Source organism: Gossypium arboreum, chromosome 7 (genome assembly GCF_025698485.1).
Source record: "Gossypium arboreum isolate Shixiya-1 chromosome 7, ASM2569848v2, whole genome shotgun sequence".
Classification (NCBI taxonomy): domain Eukaryota; kingdom Viridiplantae; phylum Streptophyta; class Magnoliopsida; order Malvales; family Malvaceae; genus Gossypium; species Gossypium arboreum.
The window spans coordinates 13,129,905-13,145,678 of NC_069076.1; the positions used below are offsets into that span (position 1 = coordinate 13,129,905).

At 38.8% G+C, this 15,774-nt stretch overlaps 1 protein-coding gene and 1 long non-coding RNA gene across 2 annotated transcripts; both read right to left on the reverse strand.

The window, feature by feature from the left end:
- Positions 1 to 813: 813 nt before the first annotated feature.
- Positions 814 to 14,405, reverse strand: LOC108474011 (oxygen-dependent coproporphyrinogen-III oxidase, chloroplastic-like). Its single transcript, XM_053031275.1, has 9 exons — positions 13,941 to 14,405; positions 13,829 to 13,852; positions 2,848 to 2,902; positions 2,440 to 2,534; positions 1,863 to 1,946; positions 1,424 to 1,511; positions 1,207 to 1,331; positions 1,018 to 1,116; positions 814 to 882 (listed from the first exon to the last, which is right to left on the reverse strand). Exons 1-9 carry the CDS (start codon positions 14,322 to 14,324, stop codon positions 814 to 816), a joined length of 1,023 nt encoding a protein of 340 aa, XP_052887235.1. The 5' UTR covers positions 14,325 to 14,405.
- LOC128295583 (uncharacterized) lies at positions 3,574 to 4,707 on the reverse strand. The gene is made up of 2 exons (XR_008286112.1): positions 4,592 to 4,707; positions 3,574 to 3,870 (listed from the first exon to the last, which is right to left on the reverse strand). It is a non-coding gene; the product is annotated as an uncharacterized LOC128295583 (long non-coding RNA).
- Positions 14,406 to 15,774: the final 1,369 nt, after the last annotated feature.

Consider the following 15,774-nt stretch of genomic DNA (forward strand, 5'->3'; position numbering starts at 1 on the left):
AAACCAATTTTTTAATGGAAAATAAGCACACTTTAATGTTCAAAACCATTATTCATGCTTGAAGTTTCTGATTATCGCTTGCAATGAACTAAATCTGTACTTTAACTGAAACCAATTTAACCACAATTATGAATAAAATTTTGAGATTACTATTCTTAATACCAAAAATAAGAAAAATTGAAAATAATATAAACAGGCATGAAAGAAAAAGAGTTATCATGTAAATATAACTATATTATTTAATTATTTATTATTCCTAATTCACCAGCAAACACGTGCTTTAATGGGTTCTCTTAAAAGGAGGGGAAAGGAAAGGAGGGAAAATGAATAGAACACTATTGGTTTAAGTATGTCAGATCAAAATGAACACTTATAAATCAGAGACTTTGTACTACATGGGAGTTTAAATTCTGCTTAGTTCCAATAGCTAACCAGATTGTATTAACATCTTTGCTTGAACACATTAACAGATCTCATCTCTAGAAAACTCCTTAATTAAACACGGATGTCAACAGATTCAAAATATTGTTAGCAATTTGTAGCATCTAGACAATGTGTATTATAGGAAGAAGTATCGGATCACATTCACATGGTTTATAATAAGAGTCCCCCTATCACCTTAATGTTATAGAACCACCAAGATAACTACAACTTCTGCCACAGGAAAAAGACCCCCTTATAGAAAAAGAGATAGGACAGAGAATTGGCGGGCGAGGGGGAGGAACTGAAAATATGGGAATGAAAAGGAAACGTCAAAATTATACAAAGAAACTCAACCAATATCAGACATACCTTGGGGTTGATGCATAAGGATCAGATCCAATCCTTAGGATTCATGCAGGCATCTAACAATTTCCACTCTTCACTTCCCTCTTCTGGTTTCTGCTTGTCAAGCAAGAAATAGGCCTCTCATAATCAGTTATAGCTCCTTGGTAATATATCACCACAAACATTTTCACGAAATGTGTAACAAAGTTTACTTGGACGGGAAGATGGAAATAGGTAAATAAAGCTTACATGATCATATTCCCATCGTGCAGTTAAAGGAAGAGACACAAGAATACTTTCAATTCGACCTCCTGTCTTCAGTCCAAATGTTGTACCTCGATCATAGACCTTTCATTAACAAATCAAAATTATAAGGATCTGGTTTGGAGAAATCTTAGATGTGAATCTCTCTAGTTTAGTTATAGCTCAATCCAAAACCAAGTTGAATTCTACATAGCGGCCACTCCGAAGCTGTTGCCATGCCTTTTGGCTCTCATTAAATGGTGTATCCTTCCTTTTTTCTAGGATGGGTATGTATGCAGGAACCACAGAATCCGCACATTCTGCAGATCAAATAGAAACATGATGCAGAGAAAAACAGCAAATCCCCTGGAATAGCTAACATCCAACAGTTAACTCAGTCATGAGGAATTACCAGTGGCAAATGAAAGAAGCATTTCTTGATCATAATCATTTAGATCATCAAAAAATATTCCTCCAAGCCCTCGTCTCTTACCTCGATGCTGCATAAAAATTAAAAGTAAACATGAATTTAAAATTTTAATCCATAATTGAATGGGAAAACAGGTAATATTATGAGAATATGCAACAAGAGAATATGTTTCTATCAAAAGAAAGGTTTTAGAACATATATGATCACCACGAAGGCTACTGATGTTACTAAAAATTACAAAGTTTCCACCCCGAATAGCACCGCCTCCATCCTACTCTAGAAAACCGTTTAAAAGATGTACATTTTGAGAAAGTGATTATCTGCCCATTTGTTAATTCAAATGCTATACACATATTCTAAAACTCAGGGAAATAAATAGAAACTAACAAAATACCCCAAAAAAATTGTGGCAAGATCATACCTTAATGAAAAAGTAGTCATCACACCATTTTTTGAACCGAGGATAAAAGGATGGATCAAATTTATCACAAGCCCTTTTTTGTACCTAGAAAAGAATGCCAACATTAGCAAACAAACATTCAGCAAAACATTTCATTTTCAAAGTCTACAAGACTTAAATCAATGTTCTGCACATACAGACATAGCATAGTTATAGAATTTTGCAGTTTTCTATAAGGCTGAGATGTGCAATGCACTGGCAGTAGAAACATTAATCTCCAGTGTATCTATCCGTCTAATACGAATATGTAAAAGGAACAGAGGTTGCTGCTCTTATAGAATTTAATCTATGTGCTTAGAACAAAATCTGCTATATGATATTTGTAAGATATTGAAATATGAAGGTTTTGCTCAAATACTTGAATTTCTTCATGTTGGTTTTCTATTTTCTTAAAGTATCAGTATTTGAATTAATTTAACTACGTAAGCTCCTTGGTATTTGAATCATGCAAAAAGCAGATTCTCAAGCTTTATTACGGGTTAGTATAATATACAAAAAATTGCCACAAAACCATGGAAAGAAGAAAAATCCAACTTACTGAATGGAAGTGCTTGACATCCTCCTCAAAGATGTAAGCTGGAGTCAAATCAGTTCCACCACCAAACCACCATTGTCTAGGTGCTCCAGGAGTATCTGCACATTTTCAAGAGAGGTTACCACCTAAGCTTAAACCACTTAACTTCAAAGCTCAAAATGCCTAATGCAACTCATACCAAAGCAAACCATACAGCATAATATACATTGCTACTGAATTGCAAATAAGAAGAAATGCATTGTTTTTGTTAGATTATTATGGGGATAGATAACGACTCTCTAGTCTCTACCTAACGGAAGCTTAGTTCTTGAAATCAGGTAACACTGTAAAACTACCCGGGTTCTAAAGTTACCACTTCAATATTCACTGTTCAAGAACTTAATAATAAATAATTGACGATAAAGTAAGTACCTTTCGGAGCATCAGTCTCAAAATACCTATAATTAAAATGCAATGTAGGAGCAAACTGTAACACCCCTAACTCGTGACCGACGCCGGTGTCGGACACGAGGGGTTAACGAGACAAATCCTCTTAAAGTACCGACCAATTTGGCATTTCTGGACAGGCTGGAAAACTGCGTCACCGTCGCCTTAAAAATCATATCTCGAGTTCCAAAACTCGGAAACTGGTTTCGTAAATTTTCCCTGAATTTAGACTCATATATCCATCCATGGATTTATTTTTAGAATTTTGGTTGGGCCAATTGGTACAGTTTATTAGTTAAAGTCACCCATGTTACAGGGATCGACTGCTCTGACCTCCGCGCGTTACAACTTGAATATCTTTCTGTACAGGGCTTTAATACTGGTGCCGTTTGTTTCTAATGAAACTAGACTCAAAATGGAATCTGTACATATAAGGCATGACTCCTAATTCTTTCTGGATAATTTATGGTAAATTTTCAAAGTCACGACAGGGGACCCAGAAATCGTTCTGGCCCTGTCTCACGAGAACTTTAATATCTCCCAGTATACTGCTCATATGGTCGTTTCGTTTCGTCCATATAAAAATAGATTCATCAAGGATCAGTTCCATAATTTACTCACTATTTAATTCTACTTATACTATTTTTAGTGATTTTTCAATCTCATCTCACTGCTGCTGTCCGCAACAGTTACTGCAGTAGACTATGCCAATTTCATGAATTTTTCCTTGGCCTTAATCATCCATCATACATGACACAAATTATGGCCACCTTAACAAAATTTGAGTTTCTAAGACTCGTGGCTATAGGTTCTAGCATCCCACTCGACGACCACATAGGCCATTTTCACATGGCTTAAAGTTTACAATCCCACAAATCGACAAAATATAATAGCCTATACATGCCAAATGTTCTTCAACAACAAAAAAAAAGTAATACCACAAGATTTCAGCCGGTGTGATGACTTCAACGACGGTTCCGAGCACACAACAGTACGAGTCCCAGTGACCTAAAATGGGTGACAAGAAAACACTGAGTGAGTTTACAACTCAGTAAGTCATAAGCATTCGTCAATCCACTGATAAAATTACTACTACATGTACAACAAATGAAACTAGGTACTCGTCCATATCGAATCCATACCATAATACCTCGAACCTTTCGGTCCAATCTCGTACCAATTCATACATCCACATTTCATATTCTACACAACAAGATAATCAAGCATTTTTACACATTAACTCATTTTCCAGCACAACCATACAATTTCAATCATCACATAGATTTAAGGCTTACCAATTCAACCCCAAGCATGGACGTATTTTCTATTCATCATGAGCTCGAGGTACTTACCCGATCCGCTGTCCGTGATCAACTCGATAATATCGCACACTCAGTGCCAATAGTGATGCAAAAGCATATAATAAGTCCGCACACTTAGTGCTATATAATCAGCTCGCACACATAGTGCTATATAATCAAATTCGCACACTTAGTGCTGTACAAATTTTAAATCCAAGACACTTAGTGCCAATCTTGTCACCGTGTCCATTTATACCCGCACACTTAGTGCCAAGACCAATACGTTATGCATTTTACTACCTTTATACATTCAACAATGGCATCATTCCATACACACATTTCCACTTACACATCAATTCATTAAACACAATTGCATATATATATTATGATCATTTAAATCAATGCCAAATATATGCTTTATGACTTACCTTATATTGGATGAAACGATTTCCAATCGACTACTCGATTATCTTTCCTTTGCCTTTGCTTGATTCTCCACCTCTAGCTTCTTGAGCTAAATTTAACAAATAAATTGGTTTTATCATTTGAGCATCGGAAGAGGAATTCAAGATGCCTAGCCAATATATAAATATCTACTCATTAGGCATCAAAGTCGCATATGTACAAAATCATGAATCGAACTCAACACCTTAGTTAGTATTCCTCTTAGCGAATTTTCTAAGCCAAGAATAGGCATCAATATGCTTGCCTCTAACCGAATGCATGCACACCAATTTCCCTCATGTGGCGAATATGCATGCCCATGTTGAGGCCGATTATGCACTTAATACCACACAAAAACAGCATGCATTTTACTAACTAACGATTACATATTGTAGCTCAATACACATCTCTCATGTACTACATAACCGAAAACATCATCCCAAGCAAATATATACCTTGAAATAGTATATATGTCATACCAATTCATCATGTGCAAACACATATTCAAAGCTCAAATCTTACCTACCATGCAACATGCATGAATCATACTTGTGGATATACCATGACCGAATACATCACAACACCATCATTTTGGTCATGATTAAGCAAAGAACTTAATGTCTCACTCAAAAATACTAAAAAGAAAGTCCAAGAGCCATCAATCCCCATCACATACACCATTAACAAGCTTCATATTTAACATGCAATGGCATTAACACAAAATCCACCTTGGCCAAATACCATTTCCATGGCATAACAAGGATTTGAACCATGGCTAACATGCACATCAAGTTAGCAACCAAAACAAGCATGAATCTCATGACACAACCTCAAACATACCTTAATCTTGATGCAAGTATAGCCAAATCTCCTTCTAGTTCTCTTCTAAACCAAGCATGAAGCAAAAATCCTCCCTTTTCCTTAGTATTTTCGGCCAAAGAAGAGAAAATGGATGAACAAAATTTTTCTTTTCTCTTCCACAATGCACGGCAAGGGGGGTTTCACTCACACACACACATTTTTTTTTTCTTTCTTTATTACCCATACTCATTTGTTTATTGTTTCTCCTAGTGCACCAACAAAACATGTTTCATGACATGTTTAGCCCATGATTCCTTGTCATGGCCGCCACTTCATGTTAAGGGGAAATTTGACATGCAAATCCTTTATTTTTGCATGCATTATCAACTAGTCATCCCACATTTCCCCATCATACTTTCAATGTTTACTACTAGGCCCTTTCTAGTGAAATTCACATTTATAACTCTAAATCGAAACATCAAAAATGTCACACATGAATTAACACATATTATAGGCATCAAAATAAATTATAAATTATTTTTATGCCTCGCTTTTAGGTCCCGAAACCACATCCCGACTAGGGTCAATTTTGGGATGTCACAACTCTCCCCACTTAAGAAATTTTCGTCCCGAAAATCTTACCGTAAATAGGCTCGGTATCGCTCTTTCATAGAGTCCTCAAGTTCCCAAGTGGCTTCTTCAATTCGTGTTTATGCCATAACACCTTCACTAACGGGATTTTCTTATTGCGTAACTCCTTTACTTCACGCATCATAATGCGAACCGGTTCCTCTTCATAGCTCAAATTAGGTGAATCTCAATCTCGGATGGAGCAATTACGTGTGATGGATCGGACACAGATCGTCAAGCATCGAGACATGAAAACGTTGTGAATCCTTTCGAGCTCGGGGGCAAAATTAATCGATATGCGATCGCCCAACTCGTTCGGATACTTCATATGGCCCGATAAACCTCGGACTCAATTTGCCCTTACGACCAAATCTAAGCACCTTCTTCCAAGGTGAAACTTTGAGAAAGACCTTGTCTCCAACCCGATATTCAATATCTTTTCTTTTCAAATCCGATACGACTTTTGGCGATCCGGCGACTTTCAAACTTTCACGAATTACTCGAACTTTTGCTCGGCATCCTTAACCAAATCAACCTCAAGAATTTACCTTCACTAAGTTCATCCGAATAATGGGGTACGGCATTTACGATCGTATAAAGCCTCGTAAGGCGCCATCTTAATGCTTGATTGAAAGCTATTGTTGTAGGCGAATTCAATCAAAGGTAAATACCGTTCCATGAACCACTAAACTCAAGGATGCAACATCTCAACATATCCTCGAGTATTTGAATTATCCGTTCGGATTGACCATCGGTTTGGGGATGAAAAGCGGTGCTAAAATGCGCTTGGTACCCAAAGCATCTTGCAATTTCTTCCAAAATCGCGACGTAAATCTTGGGTCTCTATCCGACACGATAGAAATAGGCACCCGTAATCTCACAATCGAGAAACGACAATTCCGCTAATTTGTCCATTGAAAAATCCGTGCGTGCGGGGATAAAGTGAGCCGACTTAGTTAGTCTATCGACAACGACCCAAATCGCATCCTTCTTACTCACCGACAATGGCGGTCCGGATACAAAGTCCATTGTGACTCGATCCCATTTCCATTCGGGTATCATGATCGGTCAAGTAATCCCGATGGCACTTGATGTTCCGCTTTCACTTGTTGACATATCGACACCTTGAAACAAATTGAAATGTCTCGTTTCATACCGGCCACCAAAATTGGCGTTTGGTCATTGTACATTTTAGTACTACCCGGGTGGATTGACATTCGACTACAATGGGCTTCATTTAGAATTATCGAAATAAGTTCAATTCTTTGGAACACACAGACGACTTCAACCTCAAACAATCGTCATCATCAATTTGAAACTCGATTCCTTGTTCGAACACACTCACCCGTTTTGCAAGCAACTCCTCATCAACTTTCGAGCTTCCCGAATTTGATGAGCCAACAATGGTTTGGCCTTCAATTCGCTACTAACACATTGTCGGGTAGAATAGACAAGTGTACATTCATCGCCATAAAGCAAATAGTGATTTCGGCTTAAGGCATCCGCAACCACATTAGCCCTTCCCGGTGATAATCAATGACGAGCTCATAATCCTTTAACAACTCGAGCCATCGCCTTTGTCGCAGTTCAAGTCTCTTTGGGTCATCAAATATTTGAGACTTTTGTGATCCGAATACACATGGCACTTCTCACCAAATAAGTAATGTCGCCATATCTTTAAGGCGAATACGATGGCAGCCAATTCGAGATCATGGGTCGGATAATTTTTCTCATGTGGCTTTAGTTGCCTCGACGCATAGGCCACAACTCGCCCTTCTTGCATCAATACGCAACCCAACCCAAGTAGGGATGCATCACTATAAATGACAAACTCTTTGCCCGATTCGGGTTGCACTAGAATTGGGGCTTCACCAAATAAGCTTTCGATTGATCGAAACTTTTCGACATTTCTCCGTCCATTCAAACTTAACATCCTTTTGGAGTAGCTTTGTCATTGGCGTGGCTATTGTCGAGAAACCTTTACAAATCGTCGGTAATAACCGCAAGCCCCAAAAGCTCCTAACTTCGTAACATTCCTTGGTGGTTTCAATCGACTATGGCGAATTTTGTTCGGGTCCACCGACACCGATGCGGACACCACGTGCCCCAAAAAGCTAACCTCTTTCAACCAAAATTCACATTTATGAACTTTGCGTATATCGCTTATCTCGTAAGATTTGCAACACTAGCCTCGGTGTTCAAGATGCTCGCCATCATCTCGAATAGACCGAATGTCATCGATAAATACAACTACGAACCGATCCAAGTATGGCCTGAAAATTCTATTCATTAAATCCATAAACACCGCAGGGCATTAGTGAGCCCAAACGGCATCACCAAGAATTCGTAGTGACCATACCTCGCTCTAAAAGCGGTTTTGGGTATGTCCGATTCTCGGACCCTCAACCGATAGTACCCGACCTCAAATCTATCTTTGAAAACACCGAGGCTCCCTTTAATTGATCAAACAAATCGTCAATTCGTGGCAATGGATATTTATTCTTTATCGTCACTTTATTGAGTTGACGATAGTCGATGCACAACCTCATGGTTCCGTCCTTCTTCTTCACAAACAATACAAAGCGCCCCATGGAGAAAAACTTCGGTCGAGCGAAACCTCTATCCGTCGGTTCTTGCAATTGAACCTTCAATTCCTTTAATTCCGTTAACGCCATACGATACGGGCTATTGAAATCGGCGTAGTACCCGGTACAACCGATGCAATTCCACTTCTCGAACCGGTGGCAATCCGGTAACTCCTCGGAAAAACATCCGAATACTCACAAACCATCGGTACCGATTCGAGTTTCTTTCCGTCTCTTTACTTCCAAACACATACGCAAGGTATGTTTCACACCCTTTTCACGCATTCCGAGCGGTCATAGAAGATATCATCATTGGCGCTCCTTTTAAATCGAGAGACTCGACTCGGACTACCTCATTATTTGTACTCCTCAAATCAATGGTTTTCCTTTTGCGATCCACCAACGCATCATGTACGGTCACCAATCCATACCAAGAATAACATCGAATTCATTAAATGGTAAAAGCATCGATCGGTAGGAAAAGCGATTCTCGAATTATTAGGGGCATCTCTTGCACACTTTATCAACGAGTACGTATTGACCCAAAGGGTTTGACACTCGAATTACGAACTCGAGAGACTCAACGGTAGAGTCTTCTTGGATGCTAAAGTTTCACATACATATGAATGAGTAGAGCCGGGTCAATCAATGCAATCACACTAGTATCAAAGAGAGTAAAAGTACCGGTGATAACGTCGGGGAGGATGCCTCCTCTCGTGCGCGGATGGCATATGCTCTAGCAGAGCTCGGGTCTCGGATCGAACAGTAGATCGGTGGCTCCCCTCGATTACCGCCCTACCTCCCGAAACCCTCGGGGTCTACCTCTAGTCGTCGCCCCCACTAGATCTCGCACCTTGCATCTTATTCTTCTCATCTAGCTCCGTGCAATCCCTAATGAAGTGGTCCTTGAACCGCATCCATAACAGCCCTATTAATGACTTACCCCAACATTCACCTAGGTGTCGTCTTCCACATTGGGGGCATTCAGGTCTCTCTTGACGATTATTGCCCACACTAGCTAACTCAAGTAGCTCGAGTCCGTCGCTGGTCGGGTTCTAATGGAAATTCCCGCATGTTCTCGACTTCTGGTGTCCTCCACGAACCTCTTTGTAGCCGAGAACGGAGCTTTACTCGTCGATCTTTTACGGTAATCTCTTGCTTCAAATTCAGCCTTCTTCTTCTCCTTCCCAAGTTCTTCCGCCTTGCAGTGCTCGCTCGACTAGTGTCACGAACTCCTTTATCTCCAAAATTCCCACTAGTAACTTTAACTCTTCATTCAATCCTTCTTCAAATCTTTTGCACATCGCAACCTCATCAGCCACACACTCCGAGCATACCGACTAAGTCTTACGAACTCATGTTCAGATTCGAGATCTGATCATCCGGCCTTGCTTGAGTTCCAAGAATTCCTTACGCTCGATCGATGAACCGTTGACTAATGTATTTCTTTCGAAATTCGGATTGGAAGAAATCCCAAGTAACTCGTTCATTTGGGACTATGGAAATTAAAGTCCTCCACCAATAGTAAGCTGAGTCTCGCAACAAGGATATAGCACACTTAAGACATTCGTCGGGGGTGCATGACAGTTCATCTAACACTCTAATGGTGTTATCGAGCCAGAACTCGGCCTTTTCGGCATCATCAGTAACTATGGCCTTGAACTCCTCGGCCCCACGCTTCCTAATCAAGTCCACAGGTGGTTTACTCAGCCTCACAGGATCAGTAACTGGAGGCATTGCGGGCTCTTGGGGTGGAGTGTTTAAATTCGGGAATGGTTGGACAGCCGGGTTGGTTCGGGCATATTGCGCGACCCACTCATTCATCATAGTGAAGAAGGCTTGTTTCGCCCCTTCATTTTGATTATTCGCGGATGACCGAGGCTCAACAGCGGTGTCCCTTGCGCAGAGCAGCCGCTACACTTTCAACGTCATCCGCCAAGGGTCTCTCTACCCGGTTCCATCGCTAATTAAAACAAAAATTTCAACCGTCAAGTCATCACATTATTAAGCACTATCAATTTGGCATGTATAGCTAGACTCACACGCGCTATGGTAGTCCTAGAACCGACTAAACCATAGCTCTGATACCAATAAAATTGTAACACCCTAACTCGTGACCGACGCCGTGTCGGACACGAGGGTTAACGAGACAAATCCTCTTAAAGTACCGACCAATTTGGCATTTCTGGACAGGCTGGAAAACTGCGTCACCGTCGCCTTAAAAATCATATCTCGAGTTCCAAAACTCGGAAACTGGTTTCGTAAATTTTCCTGAATTTAGACTCATATATCCATCCATGGATTTATTTTTAGAATTTTGGTTGGGCCAATTGGTACAGTTTATTAGTTAAAGTCACCCATGTTACAGGGATCGACTGCTCTGACCTCCGCGCGTTACAACTTGAATATCTTTCTGTACAGGGCTTTAATACTGGTGCCGTTTGTTTCTAATGAAACTAGACTCAAAATGGAATCTGTACATATAAGGCATGACTCCTAATTCTTTCTGGATAATTTATGGTAAATTTTCAAAGTCACGACAGGGGACCCAGAAATCGTTCTGGCCCTGTCTCACGAGAACTTTAATATCTCCCAGTATACTGCTCATATGGTCGTTTCGTTTCGTCCATATAAAAATAGATTCATCAAGGATCAGTTCCATAATTTACTCACTATTTAATTCTACTTATACTATTTTTAGTGATTTTTCAATCTCATCTCACTGCTGCTGTCCGCAACAGTTACTGCAGTAGACTATGCCAATTTCATGAATTTTTCCTTGGCCTTAATCATCCATCATACATGACACAAATTATGGCCACCTTAACAAAATTTGAGTTTCTAAGACTCGTGGCTATAGGTTCTAGCATCCCACTCGACGACCACATAGGCCATTTTCACATGGCTTAAAGTTTACAATCCCACAAATCGACAAAATATAATAGCCTATACATGCCAAATGTTCTTCAACAACAAAAAAAAAGTAATACCACAAGATTTCAGCCGGTGTGATGACTTCAACGACGGTTCCGAGCACACAACAAGACGAGTCCCAAAGTGACCTAAAATGGGTGACAAGAAAACACCGAGTGAGTTTACAACTCAGTAAGTCATAAGCATTCGTCAATCCATCGATAAAATTACTACTACATGTACAACAAATGAAACTAGGTACTCGTCCATATCGAATCCATACCATAATACCTCGAACCTTTCGGTCCAATCTCGCACCAATTCATACATCCACATTTCATATTCTACACAACAAGATAATCAAGCATTTTTACACATTAACTCATTTTCCAGCACAACCATACAATTTCAATCATCACATAGATTTAAGGCTTACCAATTCAACCCCAAGCATGGACGTATTTTCTATTCATCATGAGCTCGAGGTACTTACCCGATCCGCTGTCCGTGATCAACTCGATAATATCGCACACTCAGTGCCAATAGTGATGCAAAAGCATATAATAAGTCCGCACACTTAGTGCTATATAATCAGCTCGCACACATAGTGCTATATAATCAAATTCGCACACTTAGTGCTGTACAAATTTTAAATCCGCACACTTAGTGCCAATCTTGTCACCGTGTCCATTTATACCCGCACACTTAGTGCCAAGACCAATACGTTATGCATTTTACTACCTTTATACATTCAACAATGGCATCATTCCATACACACATTTCCACTTACACATCAATTCATTAAACACAATTGCATATATATATTATGATCATTTAAATCAATGCCAAATATATGCTTTATGACTTACCTTATATTGGATGAAACGATTTCCAATCGACTACTCGATTATCTTTCCTTTGCCTTTGCTTGATTCTCCACCTCTAGCTTCTTGAGCTAAATTTAACAAATAAATTGGTTTTATCATTTGAGCATCGGAAGAGGAATTCAAGATGCCTAGCCAATATATAAATATCTACTCATTAGGCATCAAAGTCGCATATGTACAAAATCATGAATCGAACTCAACACCTTAGTTAGTATTCCTCTTAGCGAATTTTCTAAGCCAAGAATAGGCATCAATATGCTTGCCTCTAACCGAATGCATGCACACCAATTTCCCTCATGTGGCCGAATATGCATGCCCATGTTGAGGCCGATTATGCACTTAATACCACACAAAAACAGCATGCATTTTACTAACTAACGCATTACATATTGTAGCTCAATACACATCTCTCATGTACTACATAACCGAAAACATCATCCCAAGCAAATATATACCTTGAAATAGTATATATGTCATACCAATTCATCATGTGCAAACACATATTCAAAGCTCAAATCTTACCTACCATGCAACATGCATGAATCATACTTGTGGATATACCATGACCGAATACATCACAACACCATCATTTTGGTCATGATTAAGCAAAGAACTTAATGTCTCACTCAAAAATACTAAAAAGAAAGTCCAAGAGCCATCAATCCCCCATCACATACACCATTAACAAGCTTCATATTTAACATGCAATGGCATTAACACAAAATCCACCTTGGCCAAATACCATTTCCATGGCATAACAAGGATTTGAACCATGGCTAACATGCACATCAAGTTAGCAACCAAAACAAGCATGAATCTCATGACACAACCTCAAACATACCTTAATCTTGATGCAAGTATAGCCAAATCTCCTTCTAGTTCTCTTCTAAACCAAGCATGAAGCAAAAATCCTCCCTTTTCCTTAGTATTTTCGGCCAAAGAAGAGAAAATGGATGAACAAAATTTTTCTTTTCTCTTCCACAATGCACGGCAAGGGGGGTTTCACTCACACACACACATTTTTTTTTCTTTCTTTATTACCCATACTCATTTGTTTATTGTTTCTCCTAGTGCACCAACAAAACATGTTTCATGACATGTTTAGCCCATGATTCCTTGTCATGGCCGGCCACTTCATGTTAAGGGGAAATTTGACATGCAAATCCTTATTTTTGCATGCATTATCAACTAGTCATCCCACATTTCCCCATCATACTTTCAATGTTTACTACTAGGCCCTTTCTAGTGAAATTCACATTTATAACTCTAAATCGAAACATCAAAAATGTCACACATGAATTAACACATATTATAGGCATCAAAATAAATTATAAATTATTTTTATGCCTCAGTTTTGTGGTCCCGAAACCACATCCCGACTAGGGTCAATTTTGGGATGTCACACAAACGGATTCTTCGGATGCAAAACCTGCCACAAAAAAAAAAAAAGTTACCAAAACGATAGCAAGTATCCGCATTTTCTCCTTTGAAAGAAATAGCGATAACTGATGAATTACGGAGCTGATGCCAGCGGCGAAAAAGGGAACGGGACCGGGCTTCTGATCGGCAGCAGAAGCCTTGGCAGCTCGATAGGCTTCAGGAGGCATAACTCCATAAACAACAGAGATATTAACACCAGCTTTTTCAAAAACAGCACCATCTTGCAACACTCTGCTAATTCCTCCACCTCCTCCGGGCGTGGTCCAAGCGTCCTCCTTGAACTTCCCGGCTCCGTCGAGAGCCTCCAGGGCGCCGCACACGCTTTCCTGCATCTCCAGTATCATACTCTGGAAGCGCGACCTGATGGACCCGTTATCTTCGCCGTCGGTTTGACGGAGGAAAGTGTGGGGCCTCTCGGAGATTACAGTTTCTTTCTCGATGGAAACGGCGGAGGTCGTCATGGGTCTGCGGATGGGAGGAGAAGTGAAATTGGTGAGGGTGATGGAGGTGGCGCCAAAAGGGCAGAAGCTTAAGTGAGGTTTCTTGGAAGGAGCGAAAGATACAGAAAGGGTAGCAGTGGCTGTTGGCATTGCAATATTTTGGAACGGATAATGAGTTTTGCAGAAATTTAACACAAATTTTGAAACTAAAAAAGGTTAAAGGAGGGAATGAAATCGTTTTTTATATAAAAATAACTCCAAATTTTTTTATTAATTATAAAAACGACTCATTAGCTAAAATTAATAATAAAAGTTGTTGGAGTAAAAAAAACAATAATAATAAATTAAGGTCACCTATTTCTCATGCCAGCCAATCACTGAGAGTTAAAATTATTATTTTTTTAATAGAGTCAGTTTATTTGGCGTAAGTCGTATAAATATCACTCTAATATTAATATTTCTAAATATTTTGGGAGCCAAAAAATAAATAATAGTGGTGGAGCTAAATGAAAAAACTATTATTTTGATTTTGTTCAAGACCAATAGTATTTTGTCTTACAAATTAAAAAATACCATGTTTAATTGCAACATGAGTAAGTCGACCGAGCAAGTTTTTCGGTGTTAATATTTTGCAGCTCGGACACTGCTGATATTGATAATCTCACCCATGCGGTTCGATTTGTGATTCCAATAGACTTTTAAACATCTCGATGACCCAGAGAATCCCAAATAATTCACTCATTAGCTACAAAACCAATTTAAACTCGTTATCGTCCTACCACAGACAACGAAAAGACTTACATAATCAATTTGAACATGTTATCAAATAAATCACTAGCAACTGAGACCCCTATTTTGACTTAAAATTTTCAGCGCATATGAAATTAAAGAATCAGATCTACACTCCCGAAAAGGACTATTAAATTTATTTTTGCCAAAGCTCCGCCAAATTATCGTTAATTAAAACATACCTTCAAATTATAAAATTTTCTAAATAAACAGAAAGACAAAAACATAAAAATGAAATAAAAAAACAATCATGATCTCCCTCTCTTTCATCCTCTAACTTAATAAAATTAAAAAAAAAATATTCACCTTAGACTGAATTGCCATTGAGGTATATATAGTCCTTTGATTACGCCAAAAAGAATAGTTCTATCAAAATAAAATTTATTTTTATTAAAAATAATTTAAACAAAAACTCAAAAAATGACAACATGGTGGTCACACCATTTTCTATGGCTCCACCAAATAAAATAATAATTTTAGTTTTATAATTAAAATAAAAACCACTTAAAAAGATATTAACATAATAAAGGTGGTGTCACTAATGTATTTGGCTCCACCACTACTATTTATTTTTTGGCCCCCGAAATATTTAGAAATACTAGTATTAAAGTAGTATTTATACAAATCACGCCAAATAGATTGGCTCACCCAAAAATTTAATTTTTTTAATTCTAGCAGCTAA

What these genes read in the sequence shown, in the direction of transcription:
- LOC108474011 (XM_053031275.1), bottom strand. Translation starts at nt 14,324, where the DNA reads ATGACGACCTCCGCCGTTTCCATCGAGAAAGAAACTGTAATCTCCGAG. An exon ending in GCTTCTTTCATTTGCCACTG is followed by an intron (nt 1,332 to 1,423) that starts GTAATTCCTCAT and finishes TTTGATCTGCAG; the next exon opens with AATGTGCGGATTCTGTGGTT. An exon ending in GCTATGTAGAATTCAACTTG is followed by an intron (nt 1,117 to 1,206) that starts GTTTTGGATTGA and finishes TGTTAATGAAAG; the next exon opens with GTCTATGATCGAGGTACAAC.